This window comes from Endocarpon pusillum (genome assembly GCF_000464535.1).
Source record: "Endocarpon pusillum Z07020 unplaced genomic scaffold scaffold1122, whole genome shotgun sequence".
Lineage (NCBI taxonomy): Eukaryota > Fungi > Ascomycota > Eurotiomycetes > Verrucariales > Verrucariaceae > Endocarpon > Endocarpon pusillum.
In genome coordinates this window covers 166,634-179,902 of record NW_006913633.1, presented here as the reverse complement: position 1 = coordinate 179,902, position 13,269 = coordinate 166,634, and the positions used below count along the sequence as shown (strand labels likewise).

The 13,269-nt window shown below is 48.0% G+C and overlaps 6 protein-coding genes across 6 annotated transcripts; 4 read left to right on the top strand and 2 right to left on the bottom strand.

Annotated features, from left to right (window-relative positions):
- Positions 1-415: 415 nt before the first annotated feature.
- On the top strand, positions 416-1,021 carry EPUS_05178 (uncharacterized protein; the record flags this gene model as incomplete). Its single annotated transcript, XM_007789555.1, has 2 exons — positions 416-464; positions 519-1,021. 2 exons carry the CDS (start codon positions 416-418, stop codon positions 1,019-1,021), a joined length of 552 nt encoding a protein of 183 aa, XP_007787745.1.
- An 898-nt stretch (positions 1,022-1,919) lies between these two features.
- On the top strand, positions 1,920-3,338 carry EPUS_05177 (uncharacterized protein; the record flags this gene model as incomplete). Its single annotated transcript, XM_007789554.1, has 1 exon — positions 1,920-3,338. The coding sequence occupies one exon, from the start codon at positions 1,920-1,922 to the stop codon at positions 3,336-3,338; it is 1,419 nt and encodes a 472-aa protein (XP_007787744.1).
- Positions 3,339-4,234: 896 nt separating this feature from the next.
- On the bottom strand, positions 4,235-6,682 carry EPUS_05176 (uncharacterized protein; the record flags this gene model as incomplete). Its single annotated transcript, XM_007789553.1, has 2 exons — positions 4,235-6,526; positions 6,575-6,682. The coding sequence occupies 2 exons, from the start codon at positions 6,680-6,682 to the stop codon at positions 4,235-4,237; spliced, it is 2,400 nt and encodes a 799-aa protein (XP_007787743.1).
- Positions 6,683-8,377: 1,695 nt separating this feature from the next.
- EPUS_05175 (uncharacterized protein) lies at positions 8,378-8,826 on the bottom strand (the record flags this gene model as incomplete). Its single annotated transcript, XM_007789552.1, has 2 exons — positions 8,378-8,696; positions 8,750-8,826. The coding sequence occupies 2 exons, from the start codon at positions 8,824-8,826 to the stop codon at positions 8,378-8,380; spliced, it is 396 nt and encodes a 131-aa protein (XP_007787742.1).
- A 565-nt stretch (positions 8,827-9,391) lies between these two features.
- Positions 9,392-10,006, top strand: EPUS_05174 (Peptidyl-prolyl cis-trans isomerase ssp-1; the record flags this gene model as incomplete). The annotated part of the gene is made up of 2 exons (XM_007789551.1): positions 9,392-9,930; positions 9,997-10,006. The coding sequence occupies 2 exons, from the start codon at positions 9,392-9,394 to the stop codon at positions 10,004-10,006; spliced, it is 549 nt and encodes a 182-aa protein (XP_007787741.1).
- Positions 10,007-12,392: 2,386 nt separating this feature from the next.
- EPUS_05173 (uncharacterized protein) lies at positions 12,393-12,850 on the top strand (the record flags this gene model as incomplete). The annotated part of the gene is made up of 2 exons (XM_007789550.1): positions 12,393-12,660; positions 12,738-12,850. 2 exons carry the CDS (start codon positions 12,393-12,395, stop codon positions 12,848-12,850), a joined length of 381 nt encoding a protein of 126 aa, XP_007787740.1.
- Positions 12,851-13,269: the final 419 nt, after the last annotated feature.

Sequence of the window (13,269 nt, the reverse complement as noted above, 5' to 3'; positions counted from 1 at the left end):
GCCAAAAAAGGGAAGGTTGACAAGTCAGTTAGCCGCTCCACACTTACTACTATGTGACAAAACCTCATTCTCCCAGCATCCTCGTGCTCGAGAAGCGTTTCAAGATTTACATAAGTGGTTCATTCAATTCTTATTTCGAGCATCTTTTCACACCAAGCCTGACGGCGTCGTTCGCTTACGATGAAACTCAAGCTAACTAGTTGATGGTGTTTGGTAGCACAATCTAAATAAAACTGATGGGCCAAAAATTGAAACTGAAGCATGACCCCTGACGAGATATAAAGAAACTAACATGCATTTCAATGCAGTGTAAAGTGAATATTCTGAGGACTGTCTTAAATGAAGCATGACAACACTTCAACATCCACGGGATGTCTAGAATTCACTATACCCAACATCGATCACACTCATAGCTATGGCTGAAATTGCTTTGGTTGCTGGGCTTTCTGCCGCCTGTGGAGCAGGTAAGTACTTGTTTCACAGTACGTCACGACCAAAGCAATGGCTAATTTGTCCAGCGGGAACCGCTGCAGGTGTCGGGATTGCTGCTAAACTTTTAAAGGGTGACCCTGTCGACACCACGCTCATTCTTCAATTCTTAGATGGTGGATTCAGCGAGGATGAAACCAAGAATTTCCAGTCCAGGCTCCAAAATGATTCAAGATTCCGACAGATCGCCCTTGCATTACAGAACGACTTTGAAGAACAATCACGCACACCTGATGGAGCACAAACTGCTGGACCCAAGGCCAAGCGCTTAGAGATGGCATTGAGGCACAAGCCTGTACGATCAGCACAGGGTGTGGCAGGGAAACAAGGAGCCGCATCTGAGCGACAACTTAAAGATGAGCAAGGTCGTGGCACTCAGAAAACCCCAGCACTTGTAGCATCCCAAGAGCGACGTGGCACTCAGAAACCTCAAGGACTTATGGCACACCAGGAGCGACGTGGCCCACAAGGCCAAAGTAGTAATGCTCGGGGCCAGACCTTACGTCTGAGAAGACATGGAAAGGTTGAATGAGGACGTACAAATATGTGCCGAAGTGTAGTGTGCGTGGAGCGTTAAATTAGAGTGTTAGATACGATATTCGGTGGTCGAACACATCGATGCACTCTGGTGTCGAGATTGCGCGAGGATATATGAATAGGTTCCCCTCTTGCTCGAGAAGGCAGCTATCATCGAATAAGCGTTTGATCACCTATATATAATAATAAACAGATAGCTTTATTCAACCTGCATGGCCTTTTTGGTATATATCGAGTTCTCTGTAATCTTCGACAGCTTACTATGCTCCTCTCAATGCAAATCTCGATGTAAATTATATTAGCATGCCAAGATCTACCAAGCCCGAAGTAGATCCGGTTTGAACTTGACCTTTGAACTTGGCACCTTAACCTCCAAAGGCCCATTCCGAATCCTGGTCAACGGACGTATGTGTATCCAGTAATATGCACACCATATTGGTGAATTGCGATACGGCGGACTTCACACCAGATCGCACCGAGTACTATGAAAAGACCCTGGGTGGTGCCTTCCATTCTTGGGCATAGGGGTACTAATTCAGTCACGAGGACCCTAGCATTGCATTACTACCAGACCTCTCAATTGCCATCAAAATAGTCACCTGCAGTCAGGGTATCTGTCTTCAGATGTACTGTTTATATTAGGCTGCTCGGTGTAGCCCCTACATCCGAGTATAATGCTTCTCTCGTTCAAGCATCCGATCGAACTACCTGCAGAGATCATCCTTTTGTTGCTCGACCACCTCTCGTACCAGGATGTCAAGACTCTACGCCTCGTATGTCATGAGCTATCCACGATTGCTTGCCCATTGCTGTTCAGGTCAATCACGGTTTCAGTTCAGCAGTCCCACTTACATCGCTTTCTGAACATAGTCCGAGACCAAAAGTTGTGCAAGATGGTTCAACGTGTCATTTGGCAGGAATTGCCCTTCCAATCTCGCTTCGAATCTCGCTTCGAATCTCGCTTCGAATCCCGCTTCGAATCTCGCTTCCAAATTCCCTCGAACGCCAAGCGGTGGGATCCACCTCAAGAGATTTTAGTGAAATATTTGCTTGCAGAAGTTGACAGCCAGGGTCAGCCTACCTTACAAGAACTGGACCAAGCACAAGACTTCCGCTGTAAAGTGCGATCGCTGCGCGAGCACCGGGATTGCACCATTGCAAATGAGGAGGCTTGCTTGGCTGCATTGATAGAAGGATGCAGCGCGATGTCTGGATTGAAGACAATCATCTCAACAGACGCAAGAGTACCTGGCAATACCATGGATGCTGTTTTGGACCCGCCAACCTCATTCGATGGGCAACATCTTCTTCCGTTGAGCGACGCTGTAATGCGTTTACTGGAATTCCGAGAAGGTCCAATCGAAACAGGGAAGTTCAGCAACTGTGCAGGGTTTCTCTGCATGCTGGAAGCCGTGGCGATTACGGGTGTTCCCGTAGAGAACCTTATCACAGAGCGGAAATCAGGACTCTTGAAACATGGGATTCAAGCAGTGGATCCCTTCCAGGCTGATAATTTTGAGCATCGGTTCGCAAAAGCATTCAGGCATCTCCGCAAAATCAGCCTGTGTCTTGATTGCCCTGTTCCTACTTTCAACAGCGGGTTGTACACATGCTTGCAGGGAGCAGAGCAACTTGAGCACTTAGAAATATCTGAAACGCACCTTGTCGAGTCTTTGCCGAACGAGTTGCAGATTTTTGCTGCACCCATTCGATTTCCGAAGCTTCACACCCTTGTACTAGAAAAGGCAAAGTTACAAAACCAAACTCTCAGGCGATTCATTGTGCGTCACGCCCCATCTCTGACTACTGTGGTACTGTGGGACTGCTATGTTTCGGGCAGCTGGAGGGATGTTATACAGGTCCTTGCCGATGCGAAGAATGTGCATTTTGAATCGTTCATTTTGAAGAGTCCCAGAGATGAGGAGTCGGATCGCTACCACGTGTCCGAAGGACGGATTGCGCCACGGGTCAACAGCCAAGATGTGCTGCGTTTCATCAATGAAGGGGGTTCCAACCCCTACGCGAACAGACAATGGATATGTTTTTACGATGACGATACAATATCCCATGCTTCTGGGTATTCTGACATATCAGGTTGGGGCGGCCACGCCTCGAAGTATGGGGATGGCGACTTTGACAACATTGTTGATGAAGATCCTGATGGGCCCGAGTACAACTCAGACTACGACTTCGACGCTGAATCGGGGTCTGAACCCGAAACCGAATCCCAGAGGAAACCCATCGCAAGTGGCAGCATGGACGACGATGACCGATTCTACCACGAATCGTGGAGCTGGCTTACATCTGTGTGAAGTTGCTCGCATCCGTGATTTTTGGTTGAATACATTTCAGCGTCTCGACAATTGGAGTCGTCCGGAAAGCACCAAGCAAGCTCTGTTTTGTTGCTTCCAGGGTCCCATCTCTAGTAACATCGAGGCCGCTTGCAAGGTAATCTGATAAGGATATCTATGGCATGGCCCCTGAGATCGAGTAGGAAAAATTTAGGTTGTTCTATCGTCCGAGAGTTCAATGCGTAGATACACCACTTGGCTGTATCCGTATAGCAGAATTTGCTCCAAAGTTGCACTCAAGATGATCTGTGTTCTATCATGCCCGCCTCTATTTTCAATCGCACTCAGAGCGCGCGTTCAGAGCACATTGGGGCAGTATGCTGCTGCATTCCTCGACTGAGAAAACACTCCAGAATGGGTTCAAGTAGTCACAAGCATCGGTTGAATACGTTCAGCCATCATTGAATCCGAAACAGAATCTATGTAAACGTTTTTGATCCTGCAACTCGGCGCTTGAATTCTGAAAATAAACACTCTCCAAAGACTGATTTGATATGGCATCACATCTGTGTTACATAAGCCAGGTAAGTAGAAGTGGACATGATATTAGTATGGATAACATTTTCCCATGCATGTCTAGGTTGGGAGAGCTCTTGTGAGCCCATTGCAGTTCCTGCAATACAGCGCAAGGCACATCCTCTCCATTCACATCGATCATTTGAACTCTGTTGATACGATAGTATTATCAAGCCCCCTCTGCGCTATACAACAAAACAAGACCTGCGAACTCCAGTTACTATGACAGTGGCTGTGCCGTGCACGGGGCAACCCAATCCTCTTTTGTGAACTGCGATACGGTATGCATGAGATACCATAAAAATCCTTCAGACCCACATTTGTACCCATATCCCTACCTTTCACAACGTCAACCGCGAGCCAAAATACCTCTGACTCCTCCTGAGCGCTCCATCTCCGTCTTCAAACCCAGCGCTGCCTATGCTGTCTTCCCGGGCACTAGGGTAACCATTCCCGGTGCCGGTCGTGCTCCTACCTCTCTCTCCGACAACACTGCCCCTCAGCCTCGCCAACACACGATCCGGCGTAGCGCTATCTTTCGCTCCCGGGGTACCCAGACTTCCAGATCTGGCGTTTGCATATTCCAAAAGACTGTTCTTCCCTCTTTTGCGAACCTCTCTTTCCTCTTCTGGCGCAATGAAGCGATTCACCGTCCTATGATCCATGACACGTTCCTCTCTCTCCTCCTCTCCACCGCCTTCAACCCAAGTCCCCTTTCCAGATCTGCCAGACCTACCACCCCCTTTCCCTCCTCTTCCCCAGACCCCGCCGCCCTTGCTCCGCTGGCCCTGCCTCACTACAGCTGCCGTAGCACCCTCATCCACCTTCGCCGCAGAAACCACAATCGTATCCCCTGCGCTCCCACCCTTCCTCTTACCCTTCGCCTTCCCTTTTTCACTAACTCTCTTCTTCTCCTCCCGCTCTTTCATCTCCCTAATTTCTCTCAACCTCCTCGCATCAGGCTCCGTCTTCGGCCATCCGAATCCATATAGCATGCTATGTCTCTCGCAACGTGGACACTCGCGCCGGGTTTGATAGCCGTTAGATTGGAGGAAGTAGTCGGCGCAGGTCTGGCATTGCACCCAACGATCGAAGGGTTGGGCGAGGAGACGGCGTGTTAGGATGTAGTCACCTGGGGTACGGATGGTGGGTGGGGAGGTGGGATCGGGGAGGACGGTCAGGGTGGTTGCTGTTGTTGTCTCAGTGGTGGCGTTGGGCTCGATAGAGGGGACGACTAAGGATGGATTTTTGGTGGTGAGGTTTGTGTGGGTGGTTTTGAGGGTGGTTTTGGCAGACGGGCCCTCGTAAGCGGTTAATTGTTTCAAGTGCGTTGAAAGTGGTGTATGGTATACGGACGACGTGTCGACTTTTTCTATTTTCGAGGTTTCCGAGCTTTCAACTTTGATACTGACTGGCGCGTCTAAAATGGAGGTTGCTTGAGTGCTGTGGGAAGAGGTTTTGGACGAAGAGGAATCATTGCCTGATTCGTCAGAAACCGAGGAAGCTGGACGCCTTTTTGTTAAGAGTTCGGGGCTGGATCCTGCACTGGAAGTCATTTGGTCAATGAGGCGCATCTTTTTCTTCCTGGGCGGATCGGTTGCTGCTTCAGGACCGATCTCAACTACGGAAGCATTCCCTGAGACATCGACGTCCAGTAAGCTGCGTTTTCTTTTTGATTGACTACATTCTGATGCTTTCTGATCCGTACCAGCAGCCATAGGATTAGAGTCCTCTTCTGGAGATAGAGAGTTAGGTGGTGGTGGTGTAAAGACTTGATTCAACCTTGAAGGGGGTCGGTCCAATACCTGCTTTTTCGCTGGAGAAGCAGACGGCATACTACCTGTAGAAATAGTGTCCAGCCCGTGTTTCCGCTTTTTTCTGAAAGAATACGGTGACCCTATAAGAGCTTCACATGGAATTGGTGTGGACTCACCACTCTGCGGGGCACCAAACACCTCTGCAGAGGTCCATCCATTCCTCGCTTGTACTTCACATGTGTGGCAAAGACATTCTTCATTGTTTGCTCCGAAGTATCCAGGAGAATAGGTGACTGTGATTTCCTCTCCGATGTCAATATTCCTCGTGGCGTGTACTTCTAGCCCATCTTTCCCCACCGATACAAGTCTGCCATTAGCGGCACAATCGTGGTTGGCAAATCTGGCTGGCCCCAGGAAGATCAAAGTGTTCTTCTTCCGGTCCGACTGTACAATGCTGAAGTTGCGCTGGGTGAGATCCAGGTCTTGTAATTCTGCGTCGGTGAGAGGCACTAAAGTACCACACAGATACTTGATTTTGTCACCCTCGCGGATTCTCTTTCTCGCAGTCACCGAAGCTTCTTGTGCAGTGATAGTGTACCGATTGGTCGTGGAAACTTCGAAAGGAGAATCAGGCAAATACATGTTTATGTATTTTCGAAGGTGGTTGCGAAAGTCCTTTTTCTCTGCCTCTGTATGTAAGCCACCCACATACCGCCGTAGCCCCGCCAGATTGAGGAGCGCTTTTTCAGCATCTTCAACGTCTTTGGCTATAATGACTTTGTGGAGGAGAATTTGCGGCACCTCATCTTGTTTGATGCCTCTGACAGGTAAATATTTATTTTCACGATTCTTGCGTATTCGTGACCAGAAATAGGCCTACTTGAAGTTAGCGGTATGCCCAGTATGCTGAGCCGGTCTTTCTACCTGATCAACCAGGGCATCAGTAAGGACGTCGTCATAGGACGCAAGTTGCGCCAGGCTCAAACGATGCTTCTGAGGCCCTGCAATCGTGGAGTCTGACTTGCGAGGCATGATGTATGATGTCGAAGAACAGTATTATCTGTATGGAAAGGGCATGAAAAGTTGGCTAGAGCGGAACATGTCACCCGCAAGGTGTCGTAGGCAGGGTGGATGTGCTGGCCCAGAGAGGAGGTTGGAATGCGCGTTGAATTTGACAACGCAGTGTTCAGGTCATGTAATGTCACGTAATGTCTAAAGTGAATTTGATCACAACAAATTCGCCCTTGATCTTCGGCGCCATGCCATGGAGCCTACGCATGCACGAGTAGAAGGATGCGCAGCCGTTTCTCCCTCGCTAAATAAAGGACTGCGGACTGAGACCTGGACCTGGACCTGAGAATCCTGGCTCGCATGATGGTTGCAAACTCAAAAAGGGGCAAGGGATCGTCCGGAAGGCTGCAGGATTGGGGATTGGGGGAAGCGGCGCTTCTAGTTAAGTTAGCCTCGCCAAACCAGATCTTCATGATTTGATTTCAATGGTGCAAGTTCCATGAGGTATTCATAGTTTGATCAACAATGCTACCACGATGATACAATTAAAGGTTTGCGATACCTCCTATACTATACCGGAATTGCACAGCCACATTGACACAGCAACAGACGATGCTTAATTGCATCGACAATTCGGGAGCTGCTATCGTCGAATGTGTAGCTGTGATGAAAAAGAAGAAGCAAGCTGCGCGAATAGGTCTGAATCCAGCCTCGAAGTTGATGGCAATCCTAGGGTCTGACAATGCTCCAGGCGATCGAATCATCGTCGTTGTACAAAAGCAAAGGTCTTTCGGCGCAGAATCTCCTGGATCATCTAGCTTGGGAATCACGAACAAAGTCCGAAGGGGGGACATTCGACATGCGGTAGTGGTCAGAGCAAAGAAAGAGATACAGCGCAAGGATGGAGGCTTGATCAGATTTGATGACAATGCTTGTGTGCTCATCAACAAGACTGGGGATCCAATCGGCACCAGATTGACAAGTATGCCCTTATTACAGTCATTCTTGAAGCAAATTCTCAAGTGTCTACAGGTGTGGTTGGAGCCGAGCTACGCGACAGGCAGTGGTCAAAGATACTGTCCCTTGCACCGTTACATGTATGAGAAATGATGATGCAGATGCAAGCAGAGGACTTAAGCGTGCCCGAATCATTGACAGCAGCTGGTTGAAGTATAAAGAACTCAACTTGGCGTCATACTCTCCTCACCACAATCTTCTTCGTTGGACAAGCAATGGTGAACAAGAGCCATGCTCTAGAATTCGATTGATGATATGAATTTGTGAAGCAGCCCACAAAGACGAGGACCCCAGCTCCATAGTCTGTACATAATCTAAACAAGGGGTAACTTTCAACCAATGAACTGAAACACTCACGCTATGCAAGCAATGCTCTGACTCTCGAATGAAGCGAGTTGCAAAATCAAAGCTCCGTTGATGCCCCAAAAGAATGCAGCCCTGCCTAATTCACAACGCAGTGTAGACATGGTTGCAAGATGTACAGACATAATAGAGTTTCTATAAGTGCTTTCAGTACTTATATAAATAGAGGGCAGCGCTTGAAACCTACCATTCCAGTATCAGCGGCTCGCTGTTGAGACTGAAAGTATACCGCCTCTGATTCACCACATTTGGGGCAGCGTTTGACTGCTCGTGGAAGCTGTATTGGTGGATTCAACAGTCAGCCAAAGCTTTTATAAAGAAGGCTTTGCTGCAGAATTATGAGACGGAATCCCTGCTTCCCCTATCATCTGATGGATCCTCTGGACTCGAATCTTCCTGCACCACGGAAATCCCACAGATTTCACACCTCAGAGCATCACCGCACATCGTGCAGAAGTAGACTTCAAGAGAAGTTTCACCCACAGTAGGATCGTTCGCAACATCTGTTGTTACGCCAGCAGTCTCGGTCACTGTTGCGCCAAGATGATGTCGGTAGGTACATGCTGGCTCGGTTTGCGTGGTAGCTGTGCACGCTTTGCATACATATGTCAAGGAATTCATCTCTCGATCTTCCTTGGGATAGAGTAGGTTTGAACTGCATAAAGTTAGCATCAGTTGACCCTTGGGAAATGGTTCAGATGAGCCTACCATTCTGCGCAGAATCGGTATGTGACCTCCCCACGTTTGTCGCCACCCTCACTAGCAGATGGAGATGCTGCTGCCATATAGATGAATTGCTTCTCGTAGGAGAGCTCTGAGGGGTTTGATGGTAAGGGTACCCGGTTGGCTGGTGGCTGATGCGATATGGATTGCTGTAGGGATGAGCTTTCGATATCCTCAATATTGCGCTGTGACACCCGAATGTGTGGTTGAAAGGGAAAAGCGTTCGTTATGCACAAAGGTCTACTACTTTAAGTTTCTGTGATCATAAATCTGGTACAACCAGAAGGATCAACAAGACTTACCCTGCTGTATTTGGGGGAACACGAAGAGAGCCGCTACCGCTGCTTGAACGATCATCAGCTGACTAACCATCACGCTAACGTGAAGCAAATGACTCCGCTGCTCGCTAAGATCCTAGTTCCTGGCTTAGTGCTCAGCCTTATTGTTTGTGTGGTGGCAACGGACTCACCACTCACTACAGTAACCTGGTCTACTTGTCTAACTACTACTTACTCTCACACCGTTGAGCAAGACAGGTGCTTTATCCCGCCATTCCCTCACGGCTGAACTGCTCTTCATCAATATGGTAAGACTCTGTCCTGCTCATATTGTAGAGAGTTGGTAATAATGACCAATGCTCTGCAGTCGGAAAGCGGTCTCCCTACAGATTGGATTGTAAAACAATCGACCTCTCGAAATTTACCCTACTATTTCAACACTCAAACAAGAGAATCACGTTGGGACCCCCCTGATGGAACTGACACTGAGGTACTGAAGACCTACATGGCCAATAACCATAGTGCTGCCAACACCAGAACAGAAGGCATGGATGCTGGGAATGGGAAGATCAGAGCAGCCCACTTACTGGTCAAGCATAACGAAAGCAGAAGACCACAAAGTTGGCGGGAAGCCAACATTACCAGATCAAAGGACGAGGCGCTCAATATCATCAAGGGATATCAGGAACAGATTCAGTCCGGTCAAACCACTCTTGGTGCTCTGGCTGTCTCCGAATCAGACTGTAGCAGTGCTCGGAAGAGAGGAGATCTCGGCTTCTTTGGCAAGAATGAGATGCAGAAAGAATTCGAAGAGAATGCATTTGCTCTCAAGCCTGGCGAAGTTAGTGGTATAGTAGAGACTGCTTCTGGTCTCCACTTAATTGAACGGTCAGTGATCGGAATATCTCTCATCCATACTCTGCAATGCCTTTGCTGATACTTTATTTGCACTAGGATCCAATGAGCATCGATGAGTTCGTGATTTGAGAGAAATTGGGTACAGTTATCTGAAGGTCTATACTTTGAGATGCGCAGATGACTAAAAAGCACATGATAATCATTCCTGTTATGAAAGCATAAGTTCTGATCTGTTTTGCATACCCTGACATGCATTGCCACCGTTTACGTCAATACCTGAACTTTGTGCTGTTGTTGTTTACATCCGGTCTGTTGTTGATGTCTGCCATTCTCTCCACTATGATTAGTCAAACGGCATTTTCACCTACTGCAGTACGTCGGGGCTTTATTTTCTAGTAGTGGTTGATCTTATGTACTACCGAAACCTGTTTTCTGAAGTCTTCCTACTTCATGGCCTCATATCCCTTTCATACACCCTTTGTGTCACTATGCTTGATTGCTACTTTGTCTTCACTGCAACAGCAGCACGTGCTTAACTTCTGGATACATGGACGAGTTCTGGGCCTATCATGAAAGAAACGAGGTATCAGATACCCACAGCTATCTTTCGCTGGAAATGGCCCCGCCGTGCTATAGTTACAGATACGCTGATAAATAGAAAGCCAGAGATCTACAACATAGGTTCTACCCAACTACGTCAAAGCCTTCGCTCTCTAGGAGACTCTTGCATGATTTGGTTTCGTCCGCCAACTCATAACCTATGCAATATCCACTAAGTACGACTCTGATGTCGCTCAGACTTTGATCCTGAATGCTAGTACCATCTCCAGCCTGGCTCTTGAGGCAGAGCAACGAATGCTGCCATGCCTCGATAATGCCACGGCCTCACTCACTGAATGCTCCTTCGGTCATACATTTGATTGATGGTAAACTCAATGGAACATGGCTGTCGCCACTACTTTCTAAACCGGAAAAATGCTTTTCACTGAAACCGGTTGCTAGGTCCAGTCACCTAATTCTGCTGCAATGCTCAAAATGCACTTCATAACGAGCTTTTTTTTATTCCTATTGCATCCGCCTTCGACTGATTGACCATTTACCTCGATGCAATGTTTTCATTGCTCTGCGCATTGTACAGATGAATCTCACGTGTGCTCGCAGATCGAGGCCAATACCACCAAACCAGTCGGTCATTCTTGTCGGAGAACGAGGTGTACTTCAGAAAACTGGGACACCTGGTTACCGTCCCTGAGGAACTCAAGCGCAACAGAAACGCAATTCAGCCTCCAGACGCTGCCGCTAATGACCATGATGCTGGCTTGGGAGGAGAATTGCACACACGTATTATAGTGGCAAGGCATACTCGACATCTTTGGAGAAGATCTTGTCAATAATGTCTTCATTGATGCCAAAAAGCCGGTAATGCAACCAGTGCTATAATTATGCCTGAGCCTGCCTGAGCTTACCTACGCACAGATCGATTTTCGGTTATGGTGCAACGCCTCGCTGGAACTCCGGCGAATGATGCTCTTGCAGAGAGGAAGCCTTAAATAACTGAAGGACTGCACGACTAGCTACGGTCTCGTTGGGTTGTGCTAGGCCTTGGACGCCAGCTAATAAATCCCCAGCAGGTGCAAACAACCAAGCCAAAGACTATACCAGTGGAATATCAGAGAACATGATAGGCTGAATCGATTGGGAAGCTAACGAGCTGCAGTTCCACCGGAATTGCTTGTTATGCTTATCAGAACATGAAAATCCTCCTCAACTCCAACTCTCCTTATCTTTTTATAGCCATTAGCTTTCCAACTCGTCTGAACCCGAGTGGACACATGGATATTGAGGGCTCACATTATGCACCTGGCATTTCAAGCTCGGAAGACCTCTTTGCTCCCTTTCCAACCGACCCATACGTGAGTGTGTTGTCAAGCTGAACTGTATCGTTCAAGATCCAGGCCACAGGATTCCTGCTCCTTGGCTCAACAGCTAGAGGACCTGGACATGGCAATCGAGGGTTTATAAATATGCACATGGAAGCTCTATGTGCTCTGTTCTGCAGTATCGGCCCGCATTTATCCGTGCAGCGTCACTAAACACTTATAGCCAGTGCCTTCCTTGTGTCCTAGGAAGTGAAGTTTCAGGCTGCACCAATGCCGATACAAACCGATACAAACCGATCTCCGTCCATGTTTTCTTGAAATCAAAGCTTGTTGGCGGAGCTCTGAAGAATTATCTCGACTGGTAAGGTCACAGCGCAGACAAATACTGCCTCTGATCTCTTGTGCACAAGTCTGAGGAGCTACCTGACAGGCACTCATCCAACCTGATATTCTACAAGGTGGAATATCCATAACCCTACGGCGCTAACCTTCGTTCAGATCTGCTCTCAGGTTACTAGATTGCAGTCACAAGCTCAATTGTGAACGCCCAGAAGTCAGCCGTTAATCTGGTACCTGCCAAAACGGACCGCTGCTGTCCATATCAATGTCAAGATGGAGGGCCTTCCGTATGACGACCCACGTTTTCTTGAGCCAGCTCATGATCATAATCCCTCGAATATATCCTACCTGACCGATATCCCTCTCTCAAGCTCAAGCTATATGCCGGACGAGGTACGAGACCTGTTGCCTGCTGTGCAAGAGGCAACCTCTATCGTATTTGCATCATTTAAGCGACTTGACGACCTTCTCAGTCAACGATTCGAGCGGTTGATGGTCTTACCGGAAGAGGACAGGAAGCCTGGTCCCAGAAATATTCAGTGTAGGTGATACTTCTCGTATAAACTGATATTCATCGTACCTCCACGCCTTTTGACTGCTAAAGGATCCTACTTATAGATTCCGAACCCGCCTATTTCTGGTATCAAAACCAGGTAAAGAATGAAGCACAGTATCTTATTACGGAGGCATTTCCAGACTGGAACAAGAATGTTGTCAACGTGGAATCATGATCCATCCTGAAGTAGCTCAACGTGGAGCGGAGACAGAATTTGCGAAATGGTTTTCGACCCTCAAAGGTGCGGTCATGGAGTGGAAACGGAATACCGAGGCTGTAGTGATTCCAAGATTCGATCAAGCTGTGCAAGAGTTGAACACCTTGCAGGAAAGACAAGAAGCGCCTAGAATGAAACCGCCCCAGCCAGGCATGAGATCAAACGGTGAGATAGTTCAGAAGCTTGAGAAAGTGGACTCCGGTGTCAAGTTCTGAGATATGGTTGCACAACGATCATACACCGTGCTCAAAAGGATGATTTCTCTGAGGATATCTCCAGCAGGGCCAAGGTATAGTGGAATTAAGTGGACGGGCAAGCTTGAAGTATACTGAGCTACGAAAAGAGCTTCGCCATGTTCTATAGCCTCAGAACCGTCT